This window comes from Alligator sinensis, unplaced genomic scaffold (genome assembly GCF_000455745.1).
Source record: "Alligator sinensis unplaced genomic scaffold, ASM45574v1 scaffold421_1, whole genome shotgun sequence".
NCBI lineage: Eukaryota > Metazoa > Chordata > Crocodylia > Alligatoridae > Alligator > Alligator sinensis.
Window position 1 is genome coordinate 1,354,335 of NW_005841871.1, and position 19,363 is coordinate 1,373,697.

At 44.5% G+C, this 19,363-nt stretch overlaps 1 protein-coding gene across 4 annotated transcripts in view; it reads left to right on the forward strand.

Annotated features, from left to right (window-relative positions):
- The window catches only part of ABLIM2 (actin binding LIM protein family member 2), a 235,584-nt gene that overhangs the window by 201,664 nt on the left and 14,557 nt on the right, over nt 1-19,363 (forward strand). For 3 of the 4 annotated variants that reach the window (XM_025195240.1, XM_025195251.1, XM_025195256.1), the window contains 4 exons: nt 1,529-1,587; nt 5,327-5,381; nt 7,419-7,426; nt 7,642-7,722. In XM_025195240.1, the coding sequence (XP_025051025.1) occupies nt 1,529-1,587; nt 5,327-5,381; nt 7,419-7,426; nt 7,642-7,722 (203 nt within the window). Of the gene's footprint in view, nt 1-1,528; nt 1,588-5,326; nt 5,382-7,418; nt 7,484-7,641; nt 7,723-19,363 lie in introns of all 4 variants that reach the window. The other variant, XM_025195245.1, reaches the window with a different exon arrangement.

The window sequence follows — 19,363 nt, forward strand, 5'->3', positions numbered from 1 at the left end:
AAATGAGCTGTTAATCCCTGTATTATCTTAGCTACAAAGAGAACTTTACCCAATGCAGGCAGGAAGCAGTTCTTGTACAGCCTCACAGTGTGGATCCTTTACTCGTGTGCTGGGTGGGGCAGGATAGCGTCTTAATCTTCCCTGGACTGCACATACCTTGCTGTCAGTTCTGTCTTGCTGTTTATACTGTTTTAATTGTATAGCTTCAAAGCACTCCTTCTTGATAGCTGGTTAATCAAAGTCCCAACAAAGCAGGCAAGGCCAGAGTTAACATATTACAATTGTATCCTATTTGTGTCTCTTGTGAAGTTTGCAAGCTTTTAATCAGTTTGGAATCATATAGGATGGGTATTGATTGAATGAGGTACCTTTAGGAAGTTAAACACAAAATACTATTTTTCAGTCGTTATTTTAAAAATGGAGCCTAATAAATAGCTGCATCAAATGGCTTATGGAGATAGTGACGATCAGAGACCACTGGATACAGTAGGTGTGAGTTTCAGGAGAATACACACTGGTTTAGCATAATAAATATTTAGAAATTGACTGCCTATTTTGAGAAATATGCTTTAATTAATAAATGCAAATGTGAGGCAGTGAGGATCATACAGTAGGTGTGAGGTAGGTTAGATGCAGTCACATAGATTGATTTAGCATAAAACTTTAGACAGATATTGGATGTTTGCTTTGGAAATAGGTCTTAATCAAAGCGGGAATGTGTTAACCAGGCTATATTTACAGACATGTTTTCAATGCACCTTGACTTTTCTTGTCTCTTACAGGCTTTGCTTTGAAGTGGATATTTTACTTCTTCTGCTTTCTTTAGTGACATTTGGCTCAATTGAGATTTAGATGTAGTTTGTGGGTTTCTCCCCAAGCCACTTGGCTTTCTGGCTTGCTCTTGGAGTCTTGTTACATTTGTGTAATGAGTGGGTTAGGTCTCTGCCAATACTTTTAAACACCACTTATTTTTTTAGGCTCAGGTGTGGTAGAAGGTTGAGGACTGTTATTATGACTGTTATTATCTTATGGTATGGGTCTGGCATTGAGTACTGCAAGGCTCCACTCTCTCTTAGGCCTAATGGATTGCAAGCCACTAGCGAAGTTTGATTTTCTTTGTGGTGGGCTTGTTACCACAACCCAGTCTTGGCCCAGCCGCTGCCTTGTAGTTTTGTACAAGACACACTGTCCAAGCTTTCACAGTTTTCAGATGCAGCACTAGTATCCTGTTATTCCTTAGATATCTTTCCTCAACATACAGATCTTCCTGAGTCTCTTCCCAGAGAAAGCCTTATGAGGTCTAACATGATCACATCATGACAAAATATGATTTACAGGTATAGCTCTATATCTTTAAAAAAAATCTCTTGTAGCAGTAACAAAAGCCACACATAGCTGTAATGTGTCCTGCAATTTAAATATATCTCAGAGGTTTGTCTGATTGTTTTCTTGCCCTCTGTACTTGTACATATGAATCCAATGTAAAGAGGCTTGCTAAAAATCTCTATATACATTGCATCTTTTTCAGGATTTCCATATTCCAAATCTGCTTCTCTTCCTGGCTATGGAAAGAATGGTTTACATCGGGTAGGTATGCAGCTAAAAGGCAATGCAGCAAGTAATATCATAACATTAATAAACAGCTTAGTAACTTGTTAAATAATCACAAAGTAACAGCATAGAGTACTTCAAAGACTTTTTGGCTACCACTCTTGCATGACATATTCATATGCTGAGGGGTTTCAGCTATGTCCTTTTGCAGCAGTCATCCAAATTGAGGCTTCTCGCTTTTTAATTTTGTGTGACACAAGTATTAGGAATCTTGCTTCTTCATCCAAAACAAATGCAAAGTGTGTAGTCTGCACATATTAGTAGAAGTCAATAAAGTTTGCCTTAATTGTAGATGGGGATGTATTTAAGACAAAATAACTGTCATATGCTAGAGGTGAACACTCAACAGACAGATTGCATTTCCTGAACTGAGTAGTCTGATTTTCTCCAATGCACACTCAGAAATATTGCCCAGTTTTTATTAGGGTTCATTTTTAAGGGTGATGAAAAGAGAGCGACAGAAAGAGAAGGGCAGTAAAATGTGTAATGAGAGAGCCCTCAGTAGCAAAAATACTTTTCCCCTGAGTCTGATTATATTTACAATAAATTCTTTGGGCTGGAGACCATCTTTTAATTCTGTGTCTATATGAAAGCACAACAAAGATGAGTGGGATCCTGGGGTTTCTAGGTGCTACTCCAATACAGTTAATATTAATAATTGCTATGCTAATGTCTCCAAAAAGAACTTGACAGCAGGAAATGTATGTGATCTTGGCTAGGGTGTATTTTACCAAACAGATAGGCTACAGATCATTCTCGGGGGCAGCAAGATTGGAAGTGCTAGAAATTGACAGAAATGTTGAATTTATATTTCAGAACTCTTGGGAAGGTGATATCTTTTATTAAACCAACTAGATAGTTGCAAAAAATTTCTTTATTTGCAAGCTTTCAGGCATACACACCCTTCCTTAGGCATAGGAGAATGCAAAGATTGTAAAATTTCTCCCAAGTGGAAATGAAAATTCATATTTCACAGAAGAGCTGGAAGATGCTGTAAGATCTCCTAGTTGGAAAAGTTCATTTTATGCAAAATAGGCTTATATAAAAGTCGGAGCAGTCTGTTTACCTCAGAGTTGTCTGATGGCAAGTAGGATGTTGAATTATGCTTCTTTCTTGTTACGATGTTTCATATTTCACAGGAAGATGGTGATGGAAGGCTCTCTTGGGCAAGGAATTTGAATTTTGCTTCCTTTTGATTCAACACCTTGAGACCTGAAAGGAAGTGAAATTCAAAACCTTGAGACCTGAAAGCTGACACCCTTGCTCCAGCCTTTTGTTTTGAGGCAAATTTGCAGGGTCACAGAGCAGTCTCAACACAAAAGAAATTCCTTGCCTGGTAGGGCCACGGTTGTTTCCTACTAAAACTGTTTATTGGAATGGGGGTCCCGGCAGTGGTGGCAGCAATGAGTCTCACTGGCCTGCTCCGCCCTCCTGCATTGAGTCCTGCCCATTAGGCCATGGAGGTAGCTCCTACCAGTCTAGCTAGCCCCATTGCCTGCTATGGGTACACAAATCTGGAGGTAATGTGCTCCCCCCCCATGCCCCACCCCTCATACAACCACTGGCCCACACACTGGGGGGATGAGGCCTGGGGGCAGGGGGGCAGGAGTGAGGGGCAGCAGCAGGGGTGCGGGGCTGTGGGTGGGAATGAGGGGCACTGATAGGGCCAGGATTGTTTTCTGCTAAAACTGTTAATTGGGTTGGGACTGGCCATCAATGTTTACAAATGGGTCCTGGTACAAAAAAGTTTGAGAACCACTGGATCAGATGACCTCTGGAGGTCCCTTTCAGCCCTACTTCTCTATGATTTCTATGTGGGTACAAGGGAGAGAGAAAGAGCTACCAAAGTCCCAGTTATGGCCTCTGCTTGCTGACTTGTGCATGGACTTATCTCTGCTTGGCCAGAAGTATGCAGCCACTATAGGGGGAAGGACAAAAACAAATTATAAATTATTCTATACCAAATACAAGTCCTGGAGATCTTTTGCTAGTCAGATTTCAGCCATGCAATAGACATTCAAGAACAGCAGATGGCAGCATTTCTCTCATCTAAATGGTGCAACAGCAAACTTGAAAACTGCATGGAAGTTGAAAAGGTTGTTCCCGGTCAAGTCCTTTAGGCCAAAACTGTAGCATTCTTTTCAGCATGGATATTCTGTGTTTGGAATGCAGACTTGTATGAACTTTTGTGCTCTGTTGTTTTAATCAGTCCTCCCAGTGCTGAATAATAAGATAAAACAAAAAAGAGGGTCCTACAGGTTTTATAAACATAACCATGTACATGATTCCTCCCCTAATAAGCAAGAATGAAACTCAGGAATCACATAAAAGTACTGTTTTTCCAGTACACTGTAATATTGGTCAACAGATCATCATAGCACTCGTCAATGAGGAAGTGACGGGCTCAAAAATATGTTGTATTGTTTGTGCACAACTATTTCTTGTGTGTGCACAACTTGCCTGTGGCTGCATTTGTGCAGCAAAAGTCTACGTTTGTATTAAGATATCCAAAAGAGCCTAAATTATTTAGGCACCCAATTCCCCACTACATTTCCATGCGGTTTAGATATATTAATCCCTTAGTCTATGTCCAAGCTGTCCAACTGGCAGCCCGTGAGGGGTTAGTTTATTCTCCCCACCCCAGGGCTTCCACCCAGCTACCATTTTCCAGAAGCTCCAGGTTTCCCCTTCCTCTGGCTTCTACTTTCGGTCCCGTGATGAGGGAAGGAGGGGAGGACATGTGGCAGAGCAGAGCAGCATGGCACAGTGCACAGTTTTGGGGAAGCCCATTCTGTTAGGTTGCTGTCAGGGCAGGGCATAGTGCAGCAGAGGGCATGGTAGAGCCCATGCCTAGACATTAGCCCAGGTGCCAAGACTTCAAAACCAGTACACTTACTGGGGGGATATAAGTACCTTTCTTCCCCCACTTCCACCTCTCTTATGTTTGGTGCTTCCAGGGATTGGCAGGCTAGTTGAAGCAGTCTCAGGATGCACAGGGAATAGAAGTCAAGGACCTGGCCCCATCTCCCTCTGTTTGTTTATTTTGGCATCTGAGCATCTTCCACATAAAACAGCATTAATGAAGTCCCTGTTAGGCGTTAGCGAGTCCCTAGTGTTTCTCCCTTTTAGGTTCATAGGAAAGTAAGGTTGGAAGGGACCTTATCCAGTTGACTACTCAAAGCAGGATTGTGTGCCCCATGCAAGATGGGGTGTAAGATGTCGTGTAAATTCGAGAGTTTGTTTTGATTTATTTTTTTAACTTGGGGCTTAAGGCAGAATGAAATGGCAATATTGAGTCATTTTGATCTTGGAGGAGGGTTGTTGAAGTGGAGAGTGTTGCAGGATTCCTAAGGATACCCAGGCTCTGCATTTGCCTGATCTCTGGACATTTGTTGCATAGCCGCAAACTATACCTGCAAGCATGGGTGCAGCTGTGGGTGACAGTAATTTGCTCAACACTGCTTATGTTCCATTGGCATGATCTCATCTCTGCACTTGCACATGGATGTCAGGTGTGGCTGCCTTGGTTGCCTGCTCTGAAAAATGATACTGTGCCATACTGAAACTGTAGTTTGCCTTGTAAAGATTTAAATTTTCATCACACAGGTAGGCTTTCTTTTTTTATTTTTCTTGCTCCCTACAGTGTTCTGTACTCCAAGTGGGTGTTGCTTGGGTGGTGTATTTTATTGCTACACTTTATTTATTTGTCTTCCAGCCTGAAAATATGAGCCAATATGAAACAGACCAGGATGCCAGTTGGGGGATGAAAGGTACTTTGCACCACAATATCAGATGCTCTATACTTCATGGTTTTGTTACTTTTGAGGCATTTGCTAACATCTTGCCACAACAGCTACCTATCTAAGATCCTCCAAGGATTCTGTTAACAGTGGCACAGCTTAGCAATGTCCCTGTTGCAGAAAATCAACTGCTAGTGTCATTTTTACCTTACTGAGAATGATGGGCTTCAATGATGTCCTGTCATCATAAAACTAGTGTAACAGAGTCTTGGGTCAGGCCCAGAATCACTCATGATTGGCAGTGGCCTTCATTGTTCTCTTCAGTTAACTGGTGATATTCTCATTGCAAAGGAAGAGAGGAAGTTCGGGTCAGTCAACCTTGCAACAGATGACTCATGACAAAAGTATATACATTGGGCTTAATCTCTCTGTTACCATGGACCTGAACCCTTTATAGGATGTCAAAAAGTTGTACCTATCTGCATTAACTTACCTTACTGGAAATTAGTATGATCATGAATCAGAATATAGACTTGGGGTAGGATTTTCAAAAGACTAGATGATTTAGGTGCATAAAGACCAGTGGCACTCAATCTTTTCCACAGGCCAGATGAGCGACATGTGACCAGTCCCCAAGCCATATTCAGCCCCATGTACCAGGATCAGGCCCTGGGGCCTGGCACTGCCCCTTCCTGCCCCGCGCACCAGGATTGGGCCCCAGGGGCCTGGTGCTGCCCCCTCTCAGCCCACCACATTGGGATTAGGCCCTGGGGTCCAACACCACCCTGACCTGGCCCTGTGCACTGGGATCAGGAACCCAATCTAGCACACAGGGCCTGGAGCTCCCCGGGGCTCTGGAAATTTGGAAGCCGGGGAGGAGTGCCACCCCTCCCTGTTGTCAGATTTCTGGACCCATGGGGATCACTGTGGGCCAGATGACATGGTGCCATGGGCTGGATCTGGCCCACGGCCTGTTGATTCACCACCTCTGGTAAAGACAGATGTAGCAATTATACCAGTATGGTATGATACTGAGATAAGCTGTTACTATGTAACTAACTGTTACATCTGATAGCTCCTGTTTCACTCTGGGTTAAAGTTACACTAATATAGCTCATTTGTACTGATATAGGAGCATGCAGACAGTTACATCATAAAAGCAACATGTACTTCTAGGCAGCAACTCCCACTCCCTTTTTAAAATAGCTGAGAGATATATCTGTCCACAGACCCATTGAAGCTGTGCTCCTAAATCATTTACAGTTTTCTGAAAATCTCACCCTCAGGCTTTACTATATGTCTACTGGGGATTTTTGTATTTTGTCTCATAATTTGAGTAGAAAAGAGTGTGACTTTAAAGAGTAGATTCTCATTTAAAATACCTCAACAATAAAAGTTTTTTACAAGTCGTTCACTATCTTGGTTGTCTTTTTAAGCATCAGAGTCACATGGAAGTTGCTGGCCATGTGGTATTCATATCGAGTGACAATGACCTAACTAGAATATTCTTGGGCAAGTTTAGGCCCAGTAGCCTTAGGAAAAGAAAAAAACACACAGACAAATCTCTTGCTATTTTCAGTGCTATCATTATTTCCACTTTGGTTGGTCCAAGTGTAGGGTGTTGGCATTTTGGAACATTCTATTAACTTGATGATTTTCATATGTTCCCCAAATGCAGTGTCTGTAATAATCCATAGGTTTAATGATTGTTAGTAAAGAAAAATAAAGGAGGGGTTTTTAGGTAAGAGATCAAATTATCACACACACAAGGCATTTGAGAAGATTGAATATCCTATATGTCTGGAGTACCAGACATACAGCTTTAACCCCATGGCGTCAGGAAACAATCTTCTGTGTTCCTTGATGTAGATTTCCAAAATCATGGTTTCAGCAGTGGATAAGGTTAGGGACATCCAGAGCACCATGGTCAAAAGGCATGAAGTTACCCAGAAAAAATGTAAGGAAAATAGAGTCCTGTAAACAAGACATCTCTGCTAACTATTCTCTTGTCTGATTGTAAAATAAACCTACAAATTCTAACACATCAAATCTCTTGTTTTCTTACAGAATACAAGGTAAGACGTGACATTCCAACACTGGAAGAAAGCTCAGATTCAGCCCATCCTAGCAAGGTTAAATGTGTTCCTTTTTCTTATTGTGTCCATGTGAAATGTTTGTGTCAAATATGGATACAAGTATGTACCGTTTACACTAGTAAGTTACACACTGCCATTTGCACACTGCAGATGCATATTTCAGTAGAACTCACAAATTCTTTTCTTTCTGACAGATCTATCCTTATGAAACGCTTATTGTAACAAATCGAGTTCGGGTGAAACTACCTAAGGATGTAGACAGAACCAGACTGGAGGTAGGACTGGCATTAGACTTTTGGTTTTGAAATTATCTTGTCATTCATTCACTAATTACAATTACATTTACTCCCAACTGCTTTCACACCAATGAACATCAGAAGTCATCCAGCAGATCCTTAGCAGGTATAAGCTGACAAAGCTATTTTGCCCTCATTGGAGCTACCCCAGTTTTTAGCAGCTGGAGATCTGGTCTATTTGTCAGGAGAGGCTTGTCCATTAACTTAATGTTAGTGATAGTGATATAAAGCAAACAGTTATTTTGGCAATCAGGATTGGCAGCATACCTAATTCACTGCAGGCAATCCTGCATAGCAGGCTTATACTGCCAAGTGCTGCACCATCCATCTTTGAAAGTTTTCAAAAGCAGGTTAGATAGACCTGTGGGGATGATCCTGCCTCGGGCAGGGGACTGGACTGGATGACTTTGTGAGATCCATTCCAGCCCTATTTTCCTATGATCCTGTCAGGTGCTGGTTACCTTTTGCAAACTATACAGTTCTCTTTAACTTATCTAGCAATAAAAAAGTCATTGAGCATCTGACAGGGACATGAAATAATTCCTCTCTCTTTCTCCAAGCCAAAATACTATATTTACTCAAATCTAAGATGACCCTGAATTTAAGACAGTCCTCAACAATTAGATTCTATACATGGAAAAATATAAATTGTTATAATTTCCCATGTATATAACCTAATTAATTGTGGGGAGGGGTCATCTTTAATTCATTCCTTTCCCGACCACTGCAGGTGGAGAGAAAGTGGAGGCAGGTAATATAGGGAGTTCAAGCAGATTGCTCCCTGCTTGTGCTTGCCCCCCTGCCACCTCTGCCCCATGCTTGCCCCCTTGTACCTTCAGGCTACCCTTTTCTTCTCCACTCCTGCTCCTCCTCCTGCCCCCTTTACCCCAGTCTCTACTCCCCCCATCATATCCTTGCTCCATGCTAGCAAGCTCTGTTCCCATTCTAGTCTGGGGCACTGAACATGGACCCAGCCCGGCCCTGTAGTAGATGTATAGGCTGTATGCCACTGCTACGGGGCTGGGTTGGGCCCATGCTCAGTGCCCCAGGCTCTAGTGCGCATGGAGTCTGCCAGTATGGATCTAAGGTAAGGTGGGGAAGAGAAGGACAGGTGAGGGAGGAGAGGCTGAATGGTAGTGGGGGAGATGGTGGGGTACAGAGGTGGCAGGGGGGAAATGGAACAGGCAGCAGCTGTGGCCACAACCCCAAGTCTGGGTAGGGGCTGGAGCCCAAGCCACAGCTGCCACTTGGCCCCTGCTGCCCTGGTACTAGATTTTAAAATGATGGGGCTTTTTCCCTCATGTTAAATGGGAGGGAGAACGTCATCTTAGTATCAAGTGAACACAGTAATAGGAGCCAATTTCATATGTATGAACTTTCATGGGATCCTTAGTGTCCGTATTGAGCAAACAAAATATTTCCTTTTAAATCTCTATAGCAAAGTCCTCCCTACAGAATAACCTCCATGGGCATTTTTACACAGGCTCTGGGACATAGCGCTGGACACTTTAATTAGCAAGCCACGCTAACGAAAAGTGCCCTCGTGTCGTGTAGCAGCGTCCCCATGCTGAAAAAATGGCAGCATGGTGGTTTGAACTAAAGCTCATCGAACATGTTTTATTTCAAAGCACCCCACCACCATTTTTTCCATGTAGGGATGCACGGGGACGCTGATACACATGACGTGGAAGGCTGCTGGAGCATGTTAATTTCTGTGCTCCAGCAGGCTCGATTAATCAAGTCTGCTCCAACACACTGGATTTCCAATACATCGGAGCAGGCTCCCCACACGTCTTTAGGAGCCCCATGTTACTAAATGTGTCTGCTTGGACATTACCAAAGGCAGAGTTTATCCTGCTGGGATGTGAGCCTTTGTTTCCAGGGAAATGAGGGATCTGACTCTGTCCTCACTCACACCAGTATGAACCAGAGACATCTTTCAAAATCAGTGGGATCAAGCTAGTGACAGTGTAATCAAAACAGGGACACAAATGTTTTAAATGTGAAGCTGACCCATTAAACATTTCCTTTGGCTCTACAATCCACGCTGTACAGACCAACCCTACTCGCAAGAAACATACTAAAAGATGATTCCAAAGGGCTAAATCCCTACGTTCATGTTCAGGCACCATTGACCAAGTGGGCCTGTGTGACGTTTTGTCTGAGTAATAAAATCAGGATTTACCTTAGTAATTTAATTTGACATATGTTAATGCCAATGAATTTTAAGAATCAGAAATCATAAAACTGATTAGCAATTCTGCTCCTGTGGGAAAATTTTGTGTTTTAAAAAAATGATTCTAAGGTCAAAATTACTACGTTTGCCAAGAAGAGGAGAGGAGAAAACTCACTCATCTTTAAGCAGAAAACAAAAGAAAACTATGAACCAATTGTAACTTTCTTTGTGAAGACAAAATAGTGACTGGATTTTTAAAGATCCATATAGCACAGCCTGTGGTATTTATTGGAATTGGTGTATGCTCTTTAAGCACTTTAGTGTGCTTCTCACTTGATTACCCAGCAAGTGGTATTGATTTGACTGTAAGAAAGAGAATGTCTCAGATGTGTACTGTTTTAAGAGTAGGGCATAGGCAGGCACCAGAGGCATAATAAAAAGCATAAAAAGCCCAAAAAGGGGGAAATCACACATCTGGACACATCCTATACATTAAAGGATTCCTTTTTTTTAACATTAAAGAATAGAGTCTTTGTTTAAATACATCAGACTGGTCTGAATAGAAAGTGCAGCTCCAAATTGCTTTTCTAAGACAACATATAGTTTGCTTTGGATGGATAGCGGATGTCCTGGCTGCCATTATCAATAACTCATACATTGTCCTCAGCTGGGATGGCTGTTTGTTTAACATTAAAGTTGCTCAGCCTGCTTCACACCAGGTGCAGGCCTGTGCCTAATGTCTCAAGAAGCCCAACCACTTCAAAGATCTCACAGTGGTTTGCAAAAGAATAATAAACAAGATCTGCTTTAAACCTGCAGTAGGAAAGCGATAAGGGGACCAGAATGATTCTGCCGATTGTTGCACTATGTTAAACACGTGCCTCTGAAAAGGAGCCCTTTGTGCGGCATCTTACACTTATTAGGGAATGGCAGTTTTTTTAAACAATTAAGTTAGCAACATTTTAATAGGATTATAGCTACCGGCAAAACAGAGGCACCAGAGCTACACATTCAAACCATATGCAAGCTGAGTGACAGGAACAGACCGTGAGGGTGAGAGGGAGGGTGTTACCTTTTGTATTCATGGATCACTATGAATAAGTAGCTTTGCAAAGAAAATTAGTTGGTCATTTTTTCTGGTAAACTAGTTACACGTTGTAACATAGCTACACAGTTGTATGCTCAGCCAGCCACAGGCTGGAACAAGGCCAGAACTCCAGGAGCCTCTGCCTCCCTCCGCTATGGCAGCTTCACAGGAAAAAAGTAGGATTTCAACTGGAGAGCCTGTACAGGACCTAGCTACCATTTTTAGTATCCCATAGACTCATGGGGGCAGGCCTTAGAGGCATGGAAGCAGAAAATAAAACTTGAGTGGGCCTTTCTGGAGTAACACTAGTACTTGGTATAGAACACAAATAAAAAAAGAAGACACCTGACCACCCAAGCAAGTTTCTTGGTTAGACTGACTGCAGTCCATTTCATATGGCTGAGCATGGTGCCACCCATGAGCAGAGAGGTAGTTAGCTATATTAGTCTGAAGTCAGGCAGAAAGCAAGTTACAGGGGCGTACCTTATAGACTGAATAGTCTATTCAGTTAGTCCATAAGGTGCGCCTTTACCTTGCCTTCTGCCTTCCTGATCTTGTCAAACATCAATGCCACTTAAACTGATGATTCTGAACACACAAGGTCTCTTTAGTAACCATATTGTAAGTTGACTTTAGTTTAACTCCTTTTGGGGAAAATGGGCACATTGTTAACTTGGAATGTTTAGGGGTAGATGTCAAGGGAATGATGTATTGCTGTTCATTTGTATTTCCCACTTATTAAGGAAAATCTGTTTATTGAACATTTCTCAAATGAAGAATAGCATCTAGTGGCAGGTGTTAGTTCTTTGTAGTTTTATTTAGGGAAGGCTATATTAATGGTCAGCAAGGATTTTTACTTCAAGGTGAGTTACAAAAAACTGTCAAAGTTTGCCTCACTCTGATGTTAAGAACAGCATTTTTACAGGAGATTTGGTTTAAGATTTGTAATAATAGTGTTTGTAAAACTGTCTTTGCAAGCCTGAAAGGCATAGACGGCAGAAGGCGTCCCCCAAATGCAGGGCAGTGGGTAGGGCATCAAGGCAGCCCAGCCACAGGCTCTGGGCAGCTGCAGCAGGAGTGGGGAGGGGCCCACATGCAGCCAGGATCAAAGCTAGGATCACAGCCCGCCATGTGGATGACTGGCTGCCCAGCACAGCAGGCAAGTATCAGTCGATTCTGTGCAGGGGAAGCGGCGGGGAGCAGAATGAGACCCCCATGGTGAGCAGGGCACAGGTAGGGGCAGGGTCTGGGGTGAATGGGGCCCTGGCTGGGCCTGGTGGTAGGATGCTCAGAGCCTGGGCAGCTCATCCAGGGGCATAGGGGGGCTCCTACCACTGTGCGCACCCCAGGGGAGGCCCAAGGGGCATGTGCCCCCAATCTGTACATGGAGCTGAGGCAGTTGCCTCTGTGCAGTGTGCTTGCGCCCTGCTGCAGCTGCTCCAGGAGTGGCACCACACCACATGCCTGCCAGCACTGGGCTGCACGACACCCACTTCCCATCTGGTGGCAGGATGCATATGGTGTCACATCGGTCCAGAGGCAGCAGCAGCTGCAACAGGGTGAGGAGTGCAGCCTGCAGCTGCAGCCACTTAAATCCTGCGCACAGATCAGGGGATACGTGCCCCCTGGGCCTTGGCTAGGGTGCACATAGTGGCGCAAACTCCCCCGCCCCGCACCCCTGGACAAGCCGCCCGGGCTCTGATTGTCCCACCACCCAGCCCAGCTTGGGCCCCATTCACCCCACCCCTGCCCCTCCTGTGGCCTGCTCCCTCCTGCACCATGGGGGCCTTGATCTGCTCCCATCCCCACGCCCCTTCCCCGTCCCCCGCCCCTTCCTCCACAGACCTACCTGCTGGGGGGGCACATGCTCAGCACCCCCCAATAATTATTTCTCCCTCCCCCTATGCTGGAATGTATCTAGAGAATAGATAGGCACAATTGGAAAATAAATGCAAATAAATGCATTAAAAAATTACACACGTTGTTTCTTCTGGGTCATAAGTATCCAAAAGGAGAATTCAGTCTTTTGTTTGTTTCTTCTACATCAGCCTGATACAACTCACTTCCTAGTGCTTGCAGAAGGGACAGTTTAGCCAACACTGAACTAATACGTGGAACATTTAGAATTGATTAAAATAAAAGATCTGCTGATGCATAGCTATATTACAGACTCTCAGAGTGTTTGAATTAAAATTAACAGACCGGATCATATGTTCATAGGAAAATAGGGCCACCCCACTCTAGTCCACCCACCTTGCTCCTACCCAACAGCAACAGTTCCTGCTTGGCCATTTGCCTGGTATCCCCACCGGACTCTGCTCCAGGACTTCTGACCAACTGGCCGGGACTGGACTATGGAAGCTGGGAATGTTCCAATGTGCCTGGGATGTATGGTCACCCTAGTTGTAAGGGAACTCACAAGGTCATCTAGTCCAGTCCCCTGCTCAAGATCACCCCAGATTAAACCATCTCAGCCAAGTGTCTGTCTGACCTGCTCTTGAAAATTTCCATGGGTGCAGATTCCACAACTTCTCTAGGCAACTTGTTCCAGCACTTGACCACCATCATAGTCAGAAAGTTCCTACTGATCTGCAACCTAATCCTTGATAAGTATAAAATGACTGACTTCAGTGGAGCTTTGTGAATTTTCATCTGAGGAGCTGACCCAGTATATTATATATATATATATATTTTTTTTTTTTCATCAGACTAATCTAATTTTAGCATGAAACAAATGAAGCCACCATTCAGGAGTGATTCTGAAGGAAAATGGTTTCATAGTTTCATAGTTGGTAGGGTCGGAAGGGACCTGAGCAGAACATCAAGTCCGACCCCCTGCCACAGCAGGAAAGAGTACTGGGGTCAAACGACCCCAGCAAGGTGTTCATCCAACTTCCTCTTAAAGACGCCCAGGATAGGAGCCAGCACCACTTCTCTTGGAAGTTGGTTCCAGATCCTAGCCGCCCTGACTGTGAAGCAGTGCCTCCTGATATCTAGCCTGAATCTTCCCTCTGCTAGCTTGTGACCATTATTTTTTGTCACTCCTGGCAGTGCTCGGGGGAACAGGGACTCCCCCAATGCCTGCTGGTCCCCCTTGACTAGTTTGTAACAGGCCACTAGATCCCCCCTCAGCCTTCTCTTGTGGAGGCTGAACAGGTTCAGGTCCCTTAGCCTTTCATTGTAGGGCCTGTCCTGCTGCCCCCTGATTATGCGAGTGGCCCCTCTGGACCCTCCCAATGTTGTCCACATCCCTCCTGAAGTGCGGCGCCCAGAACTGGATGCAGTACTCCAACTGCGGCCTGACCAGTGTCGCATAGAGTGGGAGGATCACCTCCTTGGACCTGCTTGAGATGCATCTGTGGATGCATGACAAGGTCCGGTTGGCCTTCCTGACCACATCCCCACACTGTCAGCCCACGTTCATTTTGGCATCAATAATGACTCCAAGATCCTTTTCTGCCTCTGAACTGATGAGAAGGGAGTTCCCCAGCCTGTAGGTATGCTGCTGGTTCTTCCTCCCCCAGTGCAGTACCCTGCACTTGTTAGTGTTGAAACCCATCCTGTTCTCATCCGCCCACCCCTGTAACCTGTCTAGGTCTGATTGCAGCCTATTCCTCCCTTCTAGCATGCCCACTTCTCCCCACATCTTAGTGTCATCTGCGAATTTGAACAGGGAGCTTTTTACCCCCTCATCCAAGTTGCTGATGAAGATGTTGAACAGTGCAGGCCCGAGGACTGAGCCCTGGGGGACCCCACTTCCAACATCCCTCCATGTCGAATAAGACCCGTCCACCACCACTCTGGGTGTGGCCCTCCAGCCAACTAGTGACCCATTTGACTGTGTAGGTGTCAATGCCACAGTCCCCTAGTTTTTTAATGAAAATGGGGTGAGAGACAGTGTTGAAGGCCTTCCTGAAGTCCAGAAAGACTACGTCCACTGCTATACCTGTGTCTAAAGATTTTGTGACCTGGTCATAGAAGGCCACCAGGTTGGTCTGACAGGACCTGGTAAATAGACAGGAATGATTAGTAACATTTCAGTACAGTAATTGGACAAAATTGACTCAAAGGGAGCATCTGCGCTAAAGACAGACTTACTTTACAAAGATTATTTCAAGAAATCTAAGTGTATGTAATTCTAGTTATTGAACAGTTTTTCAGACTTATCTTAAAGGTAGATAAAAGCATAGGGCTTGCTATGCACACATATTTTTGAAGGCAAAAAAAAACCCCATCTCTCACAACAGCAAAACAATTGTTCCTAGGTCCTTGTATAATCTTTAATGTTAAAGTATAACCTAAGGTGAGCAAAATACGGCCCACAGAATGGATCCAGCCCACCAAATGATTCACCAAATGAATATCCAGCCCGCAGCTGCTCCTCTAAAGGAGAATTGTATCCGGCCTGTGGTTGCCTCGTCTTTGGGCGCCTCTCACTCTTCTTCCTTCCCTGTGCTGTAGCGGCTGCAGCAGCAGCAGCAGCTTTGGCTTCAGTGGCCAGGAAGCCACTCTGTTCCCCAGCCTGGCCTGCCCTGCCCACCCTCTACCCACCAGTGTACGCTCCAAGGCAGGAAGCACTGAGATCCTGGCCAGGCTTCTGCCCGGTGAGGCTGTCTGCGTGCAGTTCTGACCATGCGGCCATTCATAGACCAGACAGCCCAGCCCCTGATGAGAGCTGAAGCTCAAGTATGGTTCACCCCACTGGGTGAACCATATTTGAGGGTGTGCAGAGAGGGCCAGGAGCCATGGTTTTCCAGGCCCTGCCAGGTTGGTCCAGAGCCTGGTAGGGGCACGAGTACCACTAATATGGTGCCATGCTCTGTTCCCATGGACTAGTTCAGGCTGCACCACATGGGTGCAGCAAGAGCAGCTGGTACAGCTCCTGAGCAACCCTGGTGTGGCTCCTGCCCAACTCCAAGTCCCCAGCATGCAGCCAGGTTGGGCAGAAGCCAGGCCAGTTACTCCAGCTGTGGCCACGTGGCAGCTGAAGCAGGGCACGAGAACACAGAGCAGCACGGACCCAGCCTGGCCACATGCCAAGAAATCAGGATGGGGGAGGAGGTGCAGGGAGAAGTGAGGAACATAGCATGGCACCAGCCTGGCCAGATCTGGATAACCTGCAACTCCTGGCCCACTTCTCCCTGCACCCCTCGCCCTGAGTCCCTGGCACACAGCTGGGTCACAGCTCCCGCATGCCACTTCGGGCTATGTTGGTGCAGTTGGAGTGCCTGGTGTGGCTCCTGCCCAACCCAGCCACATGCTCATGACTCAGAGATGGGGAGAGGGTGCAGGGAGAGCTGCTGGGAACTTGTGCGTGGGTGTGTGTGTGGGGGGGGTGTGCACATGTGTGTTTGTCTATGCTCACATGTGCATCTGCATAACTAGGGACAGAAATTACACATAAACCATTATAAGTGATCAGAAACCAGTTCAAATCTGTAACAACAGAAGTTCATTGCTCATAAACTGCTTTCAAAATGGCCAAAAGTGGTTTAAGATAAACCTGGATGGATGCAGTATCAGACTTACTGAGTTAGGTAAAATCAGTTTATTGAACTTCTGTCGCAGATCACCAACAGATTCAAGTTAACTCACAGTCCCTCGGTATCCCTTTTCAGGGTGAGTGGGCTAGCCTTAGCCCAAGCTGTGTTCTCCAGCCTAGGTCAGCACCCGCAGGCTTCTGGCCTGGGCCACTGCAGGCATGTAGCTGCATTTCCAGAATCAAAATGAATGTCTGTTCACTTTCTTAGCAATTCAATCTATGCAGTTTAGACTAACCTGTGAAGATTGAATTGATTCAGCCTTGGGCTTTTTGTCTGTCTGTACTTAGCTTGTATGTGTGTGTGCACACACGTGTGCACTCGCATGCATGCAGCCCTCAACAGTTCACCAAAACTTGTTAAGTGGCCCTCCAGCTCAAATAATTGTCCACCCCTTTGCTCTGAGTAACAATCATTCAGAAGACTGACTACATTACCAGAGATTTCCTCTACAAGAAAATGGTACCTATTGAGTAAATCAATTTAGAAACTGAATTCAAGAAGTGCAACCCTTCTTATTTTGGTTTGAGTGTCCACTGTCAATTTATTTATGTTGATTCCTTGCCAGTTTATCTTTTTGGGCAAATAAAATCTTAGTGTAAAGATTGCAGAATGTGGCCTTAAAATGTTGCCAGTGCCAGAGCATTTGAAGAAAATTAGTTTATTAGTCTTTACCATACTCTGTAAGATTGGAAAGAAGAAATTTATACCAGTGAAACTGCAAGACAATGCACATTCCAGTTCAGATATTCATGCTTTATAGAGTTTATAGTCTCAAGTTTCCAAAGGCCAAAACATTCCGTCTTGACTTTATAAATTAATACATTTCTTAACTGTAACATTCCCAAAGGCTTTTTTCCTGTCTACTCACCTTTATCCATGGAAGCTACTTCTTACCAGCTTTAAATGATCAACCAGTTTTAAAACATTTTATTATTAAACAGATGCACTGGAACCTTTAATTATTAAACACTCATTTAAAAAATAGCCCCAAACTTGACAGCAAAAAATGTCAATAGGCTTTCCCAGTATATGTAACTCAGGTAAAATATTAAGCAGCACACTTCAGTAGCATAAGAACTGAAAAGTCACAGCTTTGAAAGTATTTAGGGACCTAAGAATGCATGTGGACACTTTGTAGACATCTTTAAGTGCTTATGAGCCTGATTCCCACTGAAATCAATTCAAGTTAGGATTCTAGAGACTTCTGGAAACCCCACAAGCTATCTGATTGCACTTTCATGCACCAAAATGCCTTTGAAAATCTGGTCTTTATATTCTTTAATTCCTAAAGGGCATTCAGGCAGGGGGCCTATGCAGTGTGCGGCTCCCAGCTGCTCCAAAGTTAGACAGACCTGATCTATACCACTTCCCCACCATTACTGAATGCCCTGTGGTCCTCATGACTGCTCCTCTTCCGCAACTGCTCCTCCTCCAGAAATGTGGCAGTGATCTGCCCTGAGGGTGCCTGCACGCGCACAACTCAAGCATGCTGCAGACAGAGAGCTCAGGGTGGCAGCAGGAGGCACCCACAGAGTTTATCACTGTGCAGAGCAGCAAAATGAGCAGGATCCTTCTCTCAGCACTGCAATCAGACATGCTGGGAGATTGAGTACAGACATACCTAGAGATGGTTTTAGAAAAAATTGCTCTGGTCTTTATTTTTCAGCCAGTATCAGACCTTGTGGCCCATTTGCTATCACAATAATGTAAAGCACTTCTCTTCATGCACTTTTATTGCGACATGTTTGTAGATGCTTGATTGTTTTTCTTCTTTTCTATGATTTTTCTTAGCACATGAGGTGTAACTTGACATGTGACTGTGATTTGTGAGTGTTACAAGCAGAGATTAGCAGGGTCTCTCATTTTCAATGTATTGTTTTGGTTTTATCATTTGTTTTTATCTACATGTATGCTTTTCTTAGGCTTTTTGAATGTGGTAAAGCTTCAGATAGGACACATTCCTTCCCATGGAATACAGTTTAAAAGAGTAACCTATTTTGCTCATGTTTGAACCTGCCTAATTCTTGGATTTGGAAGGATAGAGTAAAAAACAATTGTGTGTGTGTTGGTGGGGGGGCAGGAATGTGACCAAGTGAATGCTGGGCAAGGCTTTACCTGGCACCCTGCTCTTGTAAACAGAAATCAACTATTTAAACATGGGTGGGCCTTTGCTTGAACACAATCCATATAGTGACTCAAATGTGAATATGCCTCCTAAAAGCACGCTTAGGATCTGCTTTTCAGGATGAAATTTTCTCTTCAAGTTTTGCTTAGTGAAGTCACTTTAAGTTCTAGCAAACTGGTTGCAACCATTTCTAGGAAAGGAATTTGACTTGAAATTGTAAGCGATTACAACGGTGTCATTTGTCGATGTCATTTTTTGAAGTGACAGTCTGTGCCCTACTTGTTATAGTTCAGAAGGGTATAAGTAGGCCAGAGTTGGAACCCTGTCTGTGTTGAGATCTAAAAAGAAAGGACCTCAGTTTCAGATGACGTTTTTAAAGCCACCCAAGGAAGGTCAGGGCCAAACTTGAGTGAAATTCACAAAGGGCATGAGAGGGCTCAACTCAAGAACTTTAGTGAAGTCACATGCTATTAAACTTTCAGAAAAATTGCCTAATGCTTGCTTATCCTCTATATATGCTATGGCTGCAACTGGCGTTTGGTATCCGTTCACAGAAGCAGATGTAGGATTTTATGAAGGGAAGTGCTGGAGCAGCAATCAGCACTGCAGGGGGGTCTGTCCCCCTGCTCCCAACCTCCTCCCCCCCCAAATGAAGCAGCAAGACCAGCCCCTGAAGGCAGCAGCTGGGG